The 17537-nt window shown below is 44.0% G+C and overlaps 1 protein-coding gene across 1 annotated transcript in view; it reads left to right on the top strand.

Moving 5' to 3' along the window:
• ACSL5 (acyl-CoA synthetase long chain family member 5) overlaps window positions 1-17537 on the top strand; it is an 87642-nt gene that overhangs the window by 46425 nt on the left and 23680 nt on the right. Inside the window, exons 8-16 of the mRNA XM_040437385.1 lie at window positions 835-871; window positions 6637-6687; window positions 7004-7077; window positions 8883-8960; window positions 11083-11217; window positions 11299-11433; window positions 12919-13014; window positions 13521-13593; window positions 14735-14823. Coding sequence (XP_040293319.1) covers window positions 835-871; window positions 6637-6687; window positions 7004-7077; window positions 8883-8960; window positions 11083-11217; window positions 11299-11433; window positions 12919-13014; window positions 13521-13593; window positions 14735-14823 — 768 coding nt within the window. The remainder of the gene's footprint in view (window positions 1-834; window positions 872-6636; window positions 6688-7003; window positions 7078-8882; window positions 8961-11082; window positions 11218-11298; window positions 11434-12918; window positions 13015-13520; window positions 13594-14734; window positions 14824-17537) is intronic.

The following is a 17537-nucleotide window of genomic DNA, read 5'->3' as shown; positions in this document are numbered from 1 at the left end:
CACCCATCACTGCTACCTGTACACCCATCACTGCTACCTGTACACACAGCACTGCTACCTGTACACACAGCACTACTACCTGTACACACAGCACCGCTACCTGTACACACAGCACTGCTACCTGTACACCCTGCACTGCTACCTATACACCCATCACTGCTACTTGTACACCCAGCACTGCTACCTGTACACACAGCACCGCTACCTGTACACACAGCACTGCTACCTGTACACACAGCACTGCTACCTATACACCCATCACTGCTACCTGTACACACAGCACTGCTACCTGTACACACAGCACTGCTACCTATACACCCATCACTGCTACCTGTACACACAGCACTGCTACCTGTACACACAGCACTGCTACCTATACACCCTGCACTGCTATCTGTACACCCAGCACTTCTACCTATACACCCATCACTGCTACCTGTACACCCATCACTGCTACCTGTACACACAGCACTGCTACCTGTACACACAGCACTACTACCTGTACACACAGCACTGCTACCTGTACACCCAGCACTTCTACCTATACAACCAGCACCACTACCTGTACACACAGCACCGCTACCTGTACACACAGCACTGCTACCTGTACACACATCACTGCTACCTGTACACACAGCACTACTACCTGTACACCCAGCACTGCTACCTGTACACACAGCACTGCCAATTCACAATGGAGATACACATATCATCATGGAGCAGAGTTGTAATGTCAAGAAAGGGGATGGGCCTTTGATGGGGCAGAACAAAAAATAAAATGTAAAAAAATAAAAAATAAATCTCATGGTTAATCACTTCTCACTTTGTTCTCAGTATTTAGGGAAAGAAAACTTCAAGAAACCGACGGTAAGTGGCAGACGGAAGGGAAGGGATATCTGGGCTCAGGAAATCTTTTATATTCTAGAAAGAGTGCTACAATTTTTCAATGTACTTTGTGTATCCATTATTCATGGTTTTCAAGATATCTGCTTGCTGTCATCCACTAGGAGAATTCATTGTTTACTTCCAGTGGATTAAAATCTGTCCTGCTTATGTGATGGACGCAGAGGCGCACGGCTCGTTACAGTCCAAGTATCGGAGCCGTGCCTTCTATGAATCATATGGAACCCTCTATTACACATCCAGTAGCCTGCAGTGTGAGCTTCTGTTCACATCAGGAGCCTGAAACGCAGATTCCGCCATATTTAATGTAAAAAACAGCAATGCACCGACGGAAGTCACTGGTCCACAGATGAGACAAATGAATGCAACTGAGGGTTATGGCTCCCATTATAAGCAGAGCCAGAAACAGTCTATACAGACAAGATAGATAGATAGATAGATAGATAGATAGATAGATAGATAGATAGATAGATAGATAGATAGATAGATAGATAGATAGATAGATAGATAATAGATAGATAGATAGGAGATAGATAGATAGATAATAGATAGATAGATAGATCGATAGAGAGATAGATAGATAGATAGATAGATAGATAATAGATAGATAGATAGATAGATAGATAGGAGATAGATAGATAGATAATAGATAGATCGATAGATCGATAGAGAGATAGATAGATAGATAGATAGATAGATAGATAGATAGATAGATGATACAAACCGGATTCCAAAAAAGTTGGGACACTATACAAATTGTGAATAAAAACTGAATGCAATGATGTGGAGGTGCCAACTTCTAATATTTTATTCAGAATAGAACATAAATCACGGAACAAAAGTTTAAACTGAGAAAATGTACAATTTTAAGGGAAAAATATGTTGAATCAGAATTTCATGGTGTCAACAAATCCCCAAGACAAGGCCATTTTCCCCACTGTGTGGCATCTCCCCTTCTTCTTACAACACTCAACAGACGTCTGGGGACCGAGGAGACCAGTTTCTCAAGTTTAGAAATAGGAATGCTCTCCCATTCTTGTCTAATACAGGCCTCTAACTGTTCCATCGTCTTGGGCCTTCTTTGTTGCACCTTCCTCTTTATGATGCGCCAAATGTTCTCTCTAGGTGAAAGATCTGGACTGCAGACTGGCCATTTTAGTACCCGGATCCTTCTCCTACGCAGCCATGATGTTGTGATTGATGCAGAATGTGGTCTGGCATTATCTTGTTGAGAAATGCAGGGTCTTCCCTGAAAGAGATGACGTCTGGATGGGAGCAGATGTTGTTCTAGAACCTGAATATATTTTTCTGCATTGATGGTGCCTTTCCAGACATGCAAGCTGCCCATGCCACACGCACTCATGCAACCCCATACCATCAGAGATACAGGCTTCTGAACTGAGCGTTGATAACAACTTGGGTTGTCCTTGTCCTCTTTGGTCCGGATGACATGGCGTCCCAGATTTCCAAAAAGAACTTCGAATCGTGACTCGTCTGACCACAGAACAGTCTTCCATTTTGCCACACTCCATTTTAAATGATCCCTGGCCCAGTGAAAACGCCTGAGCTTGTGGATCTTGCTTAGAAATGGCTTCTTCTTTGCACTGTAGAGTTTCAGCTGGCAGCGGCGGATGGCACGGTGGATTGTGTTCACTGACAATGGTTTCTGGAAGTATTCCTGAGCCCATTCTGTGATTTCCTTTACAGTAGCATTCCTGTTTGTGGTGCATTGTCGTTTAAGGGCCCGGAGATCACGGGCATCCAGTATGGTTTTACGGCCTTGACCCTTACGCACAGAGATTGTTCCAGATTCTCTGAATCTTCGGATGATGTTATGCACAGTTGATGATGATAGATGCAAAGTCTTTGCAATTTTTCGCTGGGTAACACCTTTCTGATATTGCTCCACTATCTTTCTGCGCAACATTGTGGGAATTGGTGATCCTCTACCCATCTTGGCTTCTGAGAGACACTGCCACTCTGAGAAGCTCTTTTTACACCCAATCATGTTGCCAATTGACCTAATTAGTGTTAATTGGTCTTCCAGCTCTTCGTTAGGCTCAAATTTACTTTTTCCAGCCTCTTATTGCTACTTGTCCCAACTTTTTTGGGATTTCTTGACACCGTGAAATTTTGAATCAACGTATTTTTCCTTTAAAATGATACATTTACTCGGATTAAACGTTTCATCTGTCATCTACGTTCTATTACAAATAAAATATTGACATTTGCCATCTCCACATCATTGCATTCGGTTTTTATTCACAATTTGTTTAGTGTCCCAACTTTTTTGGAATCCGGTTTGTAGATAATAGATAATAGATAATAGATAGATAGATAAATATAGGCCACACAGGGTAATTGTTCAATTAACATGATCCAATAAAAATTGTGCAAAACATGATTATACATACAAAAAAAATCATAAATGTACATATCACTTCTGTATTTCATAATATATATTTGTGCCAATATAAATGAATCATTATAACTGATAATTACAGCATGACCGCATAATTAGTGATAATGTGTTATAAAACACGACTGTGTGCGCTCAGATGCAGATTAGAAACAATAGATTAAAAAACAACCACGTGAACACTGACCAGCGTGGACCCTCCAGCTTCAGTAAGTTCTTGGCGTGAGAAAGATCAAACTGCGCGTGCGCCGAGTCATGGAACGCATATTACGTCACCCAATGGAACGCAGATGTGATTCATAAATCCATATGAGGCGCATGTTGGAGCACAAACTTAACACTAAGGTCACATAATCCTGATCCAAGTCATCTACTTCTAGATTCTGTGGCCCCCCCCCCCCCCATTGTAATACATTCAATAACAGAGTATCCTTACTAGTTACACAGGAAGAAAACATGGGTTGCAGGAATATATTAGGAATATATATATTAGTGGACTCGGGATTCCTCCGTGGCTCACCGCATCTTCCGATACGAGTGGGATACGTCAGAGGGAAGCAGCAGCCGCTCGTTATCGGGAACCCGACACCGAATGCAGCTGTGACAAACCGCTCTCCCGTACCACAAAATAGTATGTCTCTATATTAGGTGGTATTTGAGGGACTGAATTAGGGGCCCCATTCCCTAGTGAAATAATCACAATGGGATGACGTCCCCAGCGGGTTACACCCTGTTCTCGTGTCCTAGGAAAGTTAGACAGTGTGTGTTATACCCAAATCAGATCCCACCGTAACCACACAAAGGAACAAAACTTAGGCTACTTTCACACTCGCGTTTTGGCTTTCCGAGATTTGTCATGGGCTCTCAGAAGCGTCCAAAACTGATACGTTTTGCCCTAATGTATTCTGAATGGAAAGGATCTGCTCAGAATGCATCAGTTTGCTTCCGTTCAGTCACCATTCCGCTCTGGAGGCGGACATCAAATCGGACCCTGCGGCAAGTCCTCCACGTCTCCCACCATCACACTTAGCGGGGGTTGTGTCCCCTTCTTCCTCTGAAGTGGCGGTCACCCCTACCGCTGGCCCTTTGGTCTCGGGTTCCCAGGGTTCTGGTCTCCCCCCTGAGCCGGGCCACTCTGCTGGGGTTACCCCTATCTCATGGGTATCGGTAATTCTCGTAGCAGGCCACAGTGGCGGGAAGTCTCTCCCTATTATTAGTTCATAGTGTAGATTGTGGGTCCACCTGCCGGCAACCGTGGATAGAGACACCATAGCGGTGGGGTAATCTTTTAAGTCTCCATGAATACACATTACCCCGACTTTGCGGCCAGTATACTCAGCGGGCCGTACCAGTGTAGACTTCCTGAGTCCAGCAACACCACCGCCAGAGTGTTTCCTACTTCCACCTGGCACAAGTGGTTGTTGTCTGTAGTCTCTGGGGTACCGGAGGCACACAGCTTCCTGGCATATAATGAGTGGCGGTAGCCATAGTTAGTGTCCATGGGCTCACCACAACGGGGACAGTCAGCCCTTCCGTGGCCAGGCTCCTGGCACCGCCAGCAGACTATTGGAGCCGGGTCCGTAGGGGGTGGAGATTTCCGGGGTTTGACTGCCCCCCTCCCAAAAGAACCCCCCTGTAGATTCCTGGTAGCCTCATAGCATTCCACCAGGTCGACCATCTCAAGGGCATTACCAGGAGACACCTGGCCGATCCAGTGCTGGAGAGGGTACGGCAAAGCCAACAGACGGTCCAGCATAGCAGTGGAACTCAGCACGTCAGGCTGCAGCCATTTTTGCAACAGGCGTAATAGATCATAATACTGAGGTCTCGCGGGTTCAGCCGGGTTAAACTCCCACTGATGCACCCGCTGGGCCCGGACCAAAACATTCACCCCTAGTCTTGCCAGAATCTCACCCTTTACTGTTGGGTAATCAGCCGCTTGATCGTCAGGTAAGTCGAAATACACCCGCTGGGGTCCGGATGACAGGAACGGAGCGACGACCTCAGCCCATTGATCTCGGGGTAACTTCTCCCTCACGGCTACCTTTTCGAACACCGCCAGATAGGTTTCGACGTCATCCGAGGGGGTCATCTTGGGAATCGCCGCACGGACCGCTTTCCGGGCATCGTGGACGCTCTGGGACGCTCCTGCCGTCTGTAAAACCATCACATGTTGTAACAGCAGCTGGTTTGTTTCTTGCTGCTGCTTATTAGCCTCCCGCTGCTGTAGGTTAGCCTCCATGAGGGCTTTCACGACAGCTTCCATTTTGTTGAGGGACACGGGTTGTATTCTCGCTGGTTTGATGTAAGACATACAACCGTGCTCGGAAAAAAACTAAAATATTTCGGCTTTCATGCCTGCCTCACTGCGCTTACCCGCATCCTTCACCAATTGTGGGGTTTCGCTCTGGTAGATAGGGTAAGCGGGCGCAGTACAGAGGCAAAATACAAGTTCTTAACTCAAACGTCAGTGTTTATTCACACCTGTGGCAGTTGCACAAAACAACACGTCACTTTGCAGTCTTTGGTGTTTATTCACACACAATGGAAAGTTCATATTGCACAAGTCACCTTGTTGGCCGTTCTGCCTCCAGTAGTCCACAGCAGGCTTTAGGGGGCCTGTTCCCCTGCACATGGGTCTCAGTCCTCCTGTCCGGCACAAAACCTCAGATGCCAACACAGAGACTCAGCTGCTGAGCCCAGCTGCATATTTAAGGACAGCCAGGTCCTGCCAAAACCCGGACCGGCACTTAAACTCCTGTCTGGTATTTGACCTCACCTGGCTGAAAACCAGCCCAACCGCACATGTTGGGAGGAAAATACCTGCCTTCCCAGACAAAACCCCTCACTGTGTCACAATAGATAGATAGATAGATAGATAGATAGATAGATAGATAGATAGATAGATAGATAGATAGTCAGTGAGCCCAATGCATGAACGTGGTACACAGAACTTGCTAAATTCAGCAATAGCAAAGAATCTCATTCTGACTTATTTTCAGCTCCGTCAGGTCGGGAGTGAAGAGCAGTTCAGACAATTTTCTGGGACTTTTCCAAATGTCCCAATGATAAATAAGACCAGAAACCAAGGAGCTCCTCAGGAACACTCAACTGAGAGCAGGAGCAGAAATCCCATTGCCTGTCACAGAATACCGAAAAATGTATCATACAAGTAAAACGACAGGAAAGTCATAATTTACTCCAAAAATAAAGACAAACCCAGTTTGATGAATCAGGGCCTTTAGGTTGTGTTTTTGTAGCTGTACATGTTGGGGGTTATAGTATGTTAATTCCTCTGCCATTCCCTTTAACAGCTCCTAATCCTGATGATCTGTGCCTCATCTGTTTCACTAGTGGAACAACAGGTTAAAGTGACTTAATAGACATTTCTCTGGAGAATTTACTGATTCGTTGACCTCAAGCAGCAATGATGTTGTTTCTGTTGTACGGGCATAAAGTATGTGCCCCCCATCACTGGTGACTGTGCAGTGATAGCCCCTCGGGTTACAGGTGGAAATAACAGGGGACACCTAGAAGGGGGCAAATACTTTCTATTGTAAATCACCCTTTGTTTATCTTGTTTATGTTGCTACAATGTATTAATGTTCTAGTGAATGATATCCAAAAACTCATCTCCAAACTGTTTCCTGCACCCCTTCTTATGAGAATGTCTTCCACCAGGTGACCCCAAAGGGGCGATGCTCACCCACATGAATATTGTAGCTGATGCCGGTAGTTTTCTTAAAGTCTCAGAAGTAAGTGACTAATATATACTAATATATCAACTCCGGGAAGTAACCTGTGTATTACAAGTGATTACTTTCAATCTATCTCCTATCTATTTATCTATCTATCTATATCTATCTATCTATCTATCTATCTCATATCTATCTATCTTATCTATCTATCTATCTATCTATCTATCTATCTATCTATCTATCTATCTATTATCTATCTATCTATCTCATATCTATCTATCTATCTATCTATCTATCTAGTCTCTTATCTGTTTGTCTGTCGTCCGTCCGTCTTATATCTCTTATTATCTGTCTATGTATCCATTTATCTTTCTAGTTTTTCATTTGTTATTTCTATGGAAAGACAAATAGCCTGAAGCCTTTTTATTTACTATTATCTTTATCTGACAACCGTTATGGTCACTGTCACAGTTTTCCTATACTCGTCACCCAGCTTTCCTATACTCGTCACCCAGTTTTCCTATACTCGTCACCCAGTTTTCCTATACTCGTCACCCAGCTTTCCTATACTCGTCACCCAGTTTTCCTCTACTTGTCACCCAGCTTTCCTATACTCGTCACCCAGTTTTCCTCTACTCGTCACCCAGCTTTCCTATACTCGTCACCCAGCTTTCCTATACTCGTCACCCAGCTTTCCTACACTCGTCACCCAGCTTTCCTATACTCGTCACCCAGCTTTCCTATACTCGTCACCCAGCTTTCCTATACTCGTCACCCAGTTTTCCTATACTCGTCACCCAGCTTTCCTATACTCGTCACCCAGTTTTCCTATACTCGTCACCCAGCTTTCCTATACTCGTCACCCAGTTTTCCTATACTCGTCACCCAGTTTTCCTATACTCGTCACCCAGCTTTCCTATACTCGTCACCCAGTTTTCCTCTACTCGTCACCCAGCTTTCCTATACTCGTCACCCAGCTTTCCTACACTCGTCACCCAGCTTTCCTATACTCGTCACCCAGCTTTCCTATACTCGTCACCCAGTTTTCCTATACTCGTCACCCAGTTTTCCTATACTCGTCACCCAGCTTTCCTATACTCGTCACCCAGTTTTCCTATACTCGTCACCCAGCTTTCCTATACCCGTCACCCAGCTTTCCTCTACTCGTCACCCAGCTTTCCTATACTCGTCACCCAGTTTTCCTATACTCGTCACCCAGTTTTCCTATACTCGTCACCCAGCTTTCCTATACTCGTCACCCAGTTTTCCTATACTCGTCACCCAGTTTTCCTATACTCGTCACCCAGTTTTCCTATACTCGTCAACCAGCTTTCCTATACTCGTCACCCAGCTTTCCTATACTCGTCACCCAGTTTTCCTATACTAGTCACCCAGTTTTCCTATACTCGTCAGCCAGCTTTCCTATACTCGTCACCCAGCTTTCCTATACTCGTCACCCAGCTTTCCTATACTCGTCACCCAGCTTTCCTATACTAGTCACCCAGCTTTCCTATACTAGTCACCCAGCTTTCCTATACTCGTCACCCAGTTTTCCTATACTCGTCACCCAGTTTTCCTATACTCGTCACCCAGTTTTCCTATACTCGTCACCCAGTTTTCCTATACTCGTCACCCAGCTTTCCTATACTATGATGGACATTCGCCTCGTTATAACCAATGTAATTAAATGACTGAATGTTTTAACAGTTTGACAGAAGTGAGTGACTCATCAGATGTTACATAGTGTCCACCTTTGATATTTGCTTATAGTCCAGGGTTGTGCGATCAGATACTGTATATTCAGCAGCATTTGTTCTCTCTTCCAATGATCATTGACTTGTTACCTTTGTCGTACTGTACAGAGCTCCTTTACCCCGGTGACCTCTGACATTGAGATATCTTATCTGCCGATGGCGCACATATTTGAGCGAGTGGTTCAGGTAAAGCTTCCAGTGTGTCAGACATCGTATGACCTGTGACTGCCAGAAACACAGCATATGGATGTCATAGAGATGGGGCCCCCGTCTATAAGCTAGAACAATGAGCTGTTCTGGTGGACCCGGCCCATCCATGGCCACTATAAGGAAAATAAATGGCTATTAGCTCTTCCCTGGTGATAATAATACTATCCCTGGTGGTTGCCTAAGGGTAATAATGTCCCTGGTGGTCTAGTTTAATAAACAACACCTCAAGTGTTTTGTGCTCTAATAAATGCATCCATAGTGATCAGATCTGGATTCTTGTATTGAAAAACTAATTTCCCTTGTGTTTGTAATAAGTTAAAAATAATATCACCTGTGGGTCAGAGGTCAGTAATAATGTCCATGGAGGTCTACAATATAGTAATAATATCTCTGGTGGTCTAGGCCTTAGTAATAATTAGAATTTCTTGGTGGTCTAAGAGTTAGTAATAATATCCCTTGTGTACTCAGAGTTAGTAAGAATATCCAGGATGGTCTAGGGGTTAGTTATAATATCTCTGGTGGTTTATGAGTTAGTTATAATATCCCTTGTGGTCTTGGAGTTAGTAATATTATCACCAGTGGTGTAGGAGTTAATTACAATATCCTTGGCGTTCCTAGAATTAGTAATAATATCCCTAGTGGTCTAGGACTTTGTAACAGTATTCTCAGTGTACTAGAAGGTAGTAATAATATCCCTGGTGGGCTAAGGGTTAGTAATAATATCCATGGTGGTCTACGGGTTAGTACTAATATCCCTGGTGGTCTAGGGGTTAGTAATAATTTCCCTGGTGGTCTACGGGTTAGTAATAATATCCCTAGTGGTCTAGTAATAAGATCCTTGGTGGTCTAGGGGTTAGTAATAATATCCCTGGTGGTCTACGGTTTAATAATATTATCCCTGGTGGTCTAGGGGTTAGTAATAATATCCCTGCTGGTCTACGGGTTAGTAATAAGACCCCTGGTGGTCTAGGAGTTAGTAATAATATCCCTGGTCGTCTAGGAGTTAGTAATAATATCCCTGGTGGTCTAGGAGTTAGTAATAATATCCCTGGTCGTCTAGGAGTTAGTAATAATATCCCTGCTGGTCTAGGAGTTAGTAATAATATCCCTGGTCGTCTAGGAGTTAGTAATAATATCCCTGGTGGTCTAGGAGTTAGTAATAATATCCCTGGTGGTCTAGGGGTTAGTAATAATATCCCTTCTGGTCTACAGGTTAGAAATAATATCCCTGGTCGTCTAGGAGTTAGTAATAATATCCCTGGTGGTCTAGGAGTTAGTAATAATATCCCTGCTGGTCTACGGGTTAGTAATAATATCCCTGGTGGTCTAGGAGTTAGTAATAATATCCCTGGTGGTCTAGGAGTTAGTAATGATATCCCTGGTGGTCTAGGAGTTAGTAATAATATCCCTGGTGGTCTAGGAGTTAGTAATGATATCCCTGGTGGTCTAGGAGTTAGTAATAATATCCCTGGTTGTCTAGGAGTTAGTAATAATATCCCTGGTGGTCTAGGGGTTAGTAATAATATCCCTGCTGGTCTACGGGTTAGTAATAATATCCCTGGTGGTCTAGGAGTTAATAATAATATCCCTGGTCGTCTAGGAGTTAGTAATAATATCCCTGGTGGTCTAGGGGTTAGTAATAATATCCCTGGTGGTCTAGGAGTTAGGGATAATATCCCTGGTGGTCTAGGAGTTAGTAATAATATCCCTGGTGGTCTACGGGTTAGTAATAATATCCCTGCTGGTCTACGGGTTAGTAATAATATCCCTGGTGGTCTAGGAGTTAGTAATAATATCCCTGGTCGTCTAGGAGTTAGTAATAATATCCCTGGTGGTCTAGGGGTTAGTAATAATATCCCTGCTGGTCTAGGAGTTAGTAATAATCTCCCTGGTGGTCTAGGAGTTAGTAATAATATCCCTGCTGGTCTAGGAGTTAGTAATAATCTCCCTGGTGGCTGCATTTTAAAAAGAATTCTGCAGGGATGTTTAATGTCCCTGGTGGTCACAGACCTTACTTTGTGATAAGTCTCTGGTTTATGTCTCTTTTTTTCTAATGTTATATACATGACCCTTGTAATATTTGGGTTTCTTCTGACAGACTGTGGTCTACTCTGCTGGCGCTAAAGTGGGCTTTTTCCAGGGCGATATCCGACTATTGACCGATGATATGAAAACACTGAGGCCGACAGTTTTCCCAACAGTCCCCAGACTGCTGAACCGGATTTATGACAAGGTAGAGGCCGCGGACAATTTCCCCCCAGATGGGTCTTAGAAATCTGACATTTTTAATGACCTGAAAATGTATCCCCACCAGATACAAAGTGGAGCCCAGACTCCAACCAAGAAATTCCTGCTAGACTTTGCTGTGAGGTGTAAGTTTGATGAGATTAAGAAGGGAATTTTTCGGAACAACAGCATTTGGGATAAATTAATATTCAAGAAAGTTCAGGTAAGTAGAAATAAACAGGAACCGGGAATTATAAGAGAACTGTTATATCAAATGTTCTGCCACAGAATCCACGATACAGCTGGAGCTCATTATTGGTGGTCCGCTAGTAGCCACCTCTGCAGATCCACCATTAGTATTGTGCCTCGAGGTCTCTGGTGACCCAGGGATTCAGTGGTAAAATACATGGTTGTCCAGTAGCTCAGTAATAGCATCCCCAGTGATTCTGTGGTTCAGTAATAAAGTCCCTGTAGGTTAATTGACTCCATTACAACATACCTGGTAGTCCAGTGGTTTAGGAGTAATGTCCCTAATGGTCCAGTGGTTATAATAGGTTCTCTGGACATCTTGAGTAATAGCATCCTTGGTGGTCCTGTGGTTCAGTATAAACATCCTCGTTGGCCCGGTGGTTTATTACTAATATATATGGAGGTCCAGGGGCTCAGTAAAAGCTAGTTCACTATTCAGTAACAATGTTCCTGGTGGCCCAGTGATACTAATAGGTTCTCTGGTGGTCCAGTACCTCAGTACTAACATCCTTTCAGTTGTATTTCAGTGCTTTGGTAATAGCTTCCCTGGTGGTCCTGTGATTCATTAATAATACCAGGGGCTCAATAATAATATCCCTGTAGGTCTAATAGTTAGTAACAACATTCCTGGTGGTCCAGAGGTTCAGATATAATATTCCTGTTGGCCCTGTGGTCTATTAAAATATACTGTATTTGCTAGTCCAGTGGCTTAGTGATATCTTCCCTGATGGTTGAGTAGTTCAGTAACAATATTCCTGGTGGTCCAGTGGTCTTCTGCTGATTCGATAATTCAGTAGTAACATCCATTTTTGTTGAGTGATTCTAATACTTTATTTTTTAAATCCAGTGCTTCAGTAATAGAATCCCTGGTGGTCCTGTGATTCAATAATATATCTAGTCGTCCAGCTGCTCAGTAATAACATCCCTGTTTATCCAGTAGTTCAGTAACAAGAATCTCAGTGGTTCAGTAGTAATGCACCTGATGGTTCAGTGGTTCTAATAATATTCTCTGGTCACCAAGTATTTCAGGAATAGCATCCCTGGTGGTCCTGTGATTCATAAATAATATATCTTGTAGTCCAGGGGTTCAGTAAAAACATATCTGTTGGATCATTAGTTGGAAACAAGATTCCTGGCGGTCCAGTGGGTGAGCTATAACATTCTTGTTGTCCCTGTAGTCTGGTTATAATATATCTGGTAGTCAGCAATTAAGTGTCTCTTGGTCCAGTAGTTAGTAATGCTCCTGGTGGTCCAGTGGTTTAGATATAATTCCTGTTGTCCCTGTGATCTATTTATAATATATCTGGTAGTCCAGGGTTATAACACCCCTGGTGGGCTCCATATTCTTGTGATTTTAGTATTTTATATGCCTATAATACTTGGATAGAGAATTGAGCAGCGGTGACTTGTTTCCGGATGTTCAGTCACTTATATCATTTTATATTTTACCACTTTATAGGAGACAATGGGTGGACGTATCCGGGTTATGGTAACTGGAGCAGCCCCTATATCTGATAATGTCATGTCCTTCCTGAGAGTTGCGCTGGGCAGTATGGTAAACGAAAGATATTTATGTTCAATAATATAAGCCTGACACTTAAAGGGTAACTCCATAATCCCATCCTAAGCCATATTACATTGTGAACCAGCAATCATGACTTTAGACAATCCATCTTTAGTAGAAGGATCTGACAATAATAAGATGATCCTATGGCTGAGACACCAAAATGACGTAATCAGTGGGTGAAACCCAGCAAGGAGCGTTCAGCTTCCCTGCAGCGCCTCCGCAGGTGGAATTAAGCATGACATATTAAAATATTTTCTGTGAATAGTAATAAAATCAATAGAACCGCAATTAAGCTTTCTCAACACTGTGAATTGGTGGAGTCCATGTCAAGGGACCAAGAAACCAGCAACAGCCACTAAAACATAGACGATGGAGTTCCCCTTTAATTGTACATATTTGTCATGAGAACTGGGTGTGGTCTTAAAGGAAAATTGACTCATTCCCATGTCACTGATGTGATTTCTCTGGATTACAATAACCTATTCTGATGGCAGATTTTGGAGGCATACGGTCAGACGGAATGTGGCGCCGGTTGCTCGTTTACCACCCCTGGAGACTGGACCACAGGTGAGATAAACCACTCGACTCGTCCTCCTCTGTCTGCTATTCTGTACATTTTATAGTTATATTTCTATGGAATAAAGCTGGGTGACAACCAGTATGACTTCCTAATAGCGAATACAAAGGTTGTCATTGTAACGTGAATTCAAAAGATTGGAGAATGAATAAGCTGACGCAGGCTAAGTGAATAAATATATTTACTAAGTGCGATTAACTATAAGATAACACAAATCACATACAGAATATTAAAAAGTAAAAGAGCATCACTAGCCTAAATATGCAATAATGGTAGAGATCAGGTCGGTCATGCTATAACACATAGCTGTCTACCACGTTATAACACCAGGGTTTACAAGAGATAGGGCAAATCAATACTTACATCCTATCTAGGATGAAATTTCAAGTGGAGTCCCCCCTAATTGTCGGTGCAGATCACAGTTATTCCCATCAGCCCCTCCTCGGTGTCTATCACGCATGTCTCTGAGATAACTCAGGAATGTAGCCTTACCAGAACAATGGGGAATGTGTACTACATTACAAGGAATATCCTTCCACAGAATACTAAAAGTAATATAAAAGAGACAAAATTAAAGTGGACAGAACCAATCAGGACTTAAAAATACCCTTACAATACAGTCATCCACCCAGAGTGTCAATAGTGCCTCGTTATGTTACATGATATCATCTATTTTAACAGATCTGTTGATCAGGGCCCTGGAGGCAACATCAAAGATTGTGATGTGGGACACATTGGTCGTCACTCAGCTTTCCCAGAAACACATATGTAGGGGCTCATGCACACAAGAGTATTATTTTTAAATTTCTGTGCCTTTTTGTGTGGCCCAAATGTGGATGCATTCACTTAAATGGGTCCACATAAAAACGGAATATATTCCATGTGCATTCTGTGTCCGTATGTCCTCATGGCCGTTATATAATATATATATGTCCTCATGGACGCAAAAATATATAACCTGTCCTATTATTGTCCGGACAGTTCTATTAGAGGCCGGCTGTTCCGGCCAGTATCCGTGTTTTGCCTTCTGCAAATTGCAGAAGGCAAAAGCACCAACGGGTCGCGGTGCATGAGTGAAAACAAAATAAAATATATTTTACAGGCTTAATATATCGGAATATGTACTTCCAGGACATGTTGGCGCTCCACTGCCGTGTAATCTTCTGAAGCTCGTGGACGTGACAGACATGAATTACTTCTCATCCAATGGAGAGGGAGAGGTGAGAATAAATGCAGGCCAACCGTAGGACAAGCTACTGCTCCGTGGTATCAGCCGTGTCAGGGGAGAGGATGACTGTAGGACAGGAGAATACAGCCTATTGCCCCCTGTTATCAGCCATTTCAGGTGAGAGGATGACTGTAGGACAGGAGAATACAGTCTATTTCCCCCTGTTATCAGCCATTTCAGGGGAGAGGATGATTGTAGGACAGGAGAATACAGTCTATTACCCCCTGTTATCAGCCATTTCAGAGGAGAGGATGACTGTAGGACAGGAGAATACAGTCTATTGCCCCCTGTTATCAGCCATTTCAGGGGAGAGGATGACTGTAGGACAGGAGAATACAGTCTATTGCCCCCTGTTATCAGCCATTTCAGGTGAGAGGATGACTGTAGGACAGGAGAATACAGTCTATTTCCCCCTGTTATCAGCCATTTCAGGGAGAGGATGACTGTAGGACAGGAGAATACAGTCTATTTCCCCCTGTTATCAGCCATTTCAGGGAGAGGATGACTGTAGGACAGGAGAATACAGTCTATTACCCCCTGTTATCAGCCATTTCAGAGGAGAGGATGACTGTAGGACAGGAGAATACAGTCTATTGCCCCCTGTTATCAGCCATTTCAGGGGAGAGGATGACTGTAGGACAGGAGAATACAGTCTATTGCCCCCTGTTATCAGCCATTTCAGGGGAGAGGATGACTGTAGGACAGGAGAATACAGTCTATTGCTCCCTGTTATCAGCCATTTCAGGGGAGAGGATGACTGTAGGACAGGAGAATACAGTCTATTGCTCCCTGTTATCAGCCATTTCAGGGGAGAGGATGACTGTAGGACAGGAGAATACAGTCTACTGCTCTGTGGTATCAGCCGTGTCAGGGGAGAGGATGACTGTAGGACAGGAGAATACAGTCTATTTCCCCCTGTTATCAGCCATTTCAGGGGAGAGGATGACTGTAGGACAGGAGAATACAGTCTATTGCTCCCTGTTATCAGCCATTTCAGGGGAGAGGATGACTGTAGGACAGGAGAATACAGTCTATTTCCCCCTGTTATCAGCCATTTCAGGGGAGAGGATGATTGTAGGACAGGAGAATACAGTCTATTGACCCCTGTTATCAGCCATTTCAGAGGAGAGGATGACTGTAGGACAGGAGAATACAGTCTATTGCCCCCTGTTATCAGCCATTTCAGGGGAGAGGATGACTGTAGGACAGGAGAATACAGCCTATTGCCCCCTGTTATCAGCCATTTCAGGTGAGAGGATGACTGTAGGACAGGAGAATACAGTCTATTTCCCCCTGTTATCAGCCATTTCAGGTGAGAGGATGACTGTAGGACAGGAGAATACAGTCTATTTCCCCTGTTATCAGCCATTTCAGGGGAGAGGATGATTGTAGGACAGGAGAATACAGTCTATTTCCCCCTGTTATCAGCCATTTCAGAGGAGAGGATGACTGTAGGACAGGAGAATACAGTCTATTGCCCCTGTTATCAGCCATTTCAGGGGAGAGGATGACTGTAGGACAGGAGAATACAGTCTATTGCCCCCTGTTATCAGCCATTTCAGGGGAGAGGATGACTGTAGGACAGGAGAATACAGTCTATTGCTCCCTGTTATCAGCCATTTCAGGGGAGAGGATGATTGTAGGACAGGAGAATACAGTCTATTACCCCCCTGTTATCAGCCATTTCAGAGGAGAGGATGACTGTAGGACAGGAGAATACAGTTATTGCCCCCCTGTTATCAGCCATTTCAGGGGAGAGGATGACTGTAGGACAGGAGAATACAGTCTATTGCCCCCTGTTATCAGCCATTTCAGGGAGAGGATGACTGTAGGACAGGAGAATACAGTCTATTGCTCCCTGTTATCAGCCATTTCAGGGGAGAGGATGACTGTAGGACAGGAGAATACAGCTATTGCCCCCTGTTATCAGCCATTTCAGGTGAGAGGATGACTGTAGGACAGGAGAATACAGTCTATTTCCCCCTGTTATCAGCCATTTCAGGGGAGAGGATGACTGTAGGACAGGAGAATACAGTCTATTACCCCCTGTTATCAGCCATTTCAGAGGAGAGGATGACTGTAGGACAGGAGAATACAGTCTATTGCCCCTGTTATCCGCCATTTCAGGGGAGAGGATGACTGTAGGACAGGAGAATACAGTCTATTGCCCCTGTTATCAGCATTTCAGGGGAGAGGATGACTGTAGGACAGGAGAATACAGTCTATTGCTCCCTGTTATCAGCCATTTCAGGGGAGAGGATGACTGTAGGACAGGAGAATACAGTCTATTGCTCCCTGTTATCAGCCATTTCAGGGGAGAGGATGACTGTAGGACAGGAGAATACAGTCTACTGCTCTGTGGTATCAGCCCGTGTCAGGGGAGAGGATGACTGTAGGACAGGAGAATACAGTCTATTTCCCCCTGTTATCAGCCATTTCAGGGGAGAGGATGACTGTAGGACAGGAGAATACAGTCTATTGCTCCCTGTTATCAGCCATTTCAGGGGAGAGGATGACTGTAGGACAGGAGAATACAGTCTATTGCTCCCTGTTATCAGCCATTTCAGGGGAGAGGATGACTGTAGGACAGGAGAATACAGTCTATTGCTCCTGTTATCAGCTATTTCAGGGGAGAGGATGACTGTAGGACAGGAGGATACAGTCTATTGCCCCCTGTTATCAGCCATTTCAGGAGAGAGGATGACT

This window comes from Bufo bufo, chromosome 6, assembly GCF_905171765.1.
Source record: "Bufo bufo chromosome 6, aBufBuf1.1, whole genome shotgun sequence".
NCBI classification, from domain to species: domain Eukaryota; kingdom Metazoa; phylum Chordata; class Amphibia; order Anura; family Bufonidae; genus Bufo; species Bufo bufo.
The sequence above is the reverse complement of the archived record's forward strand: the minus strand, read 5'-3'. Positions and strand labels throughout refer to the sequence as shown.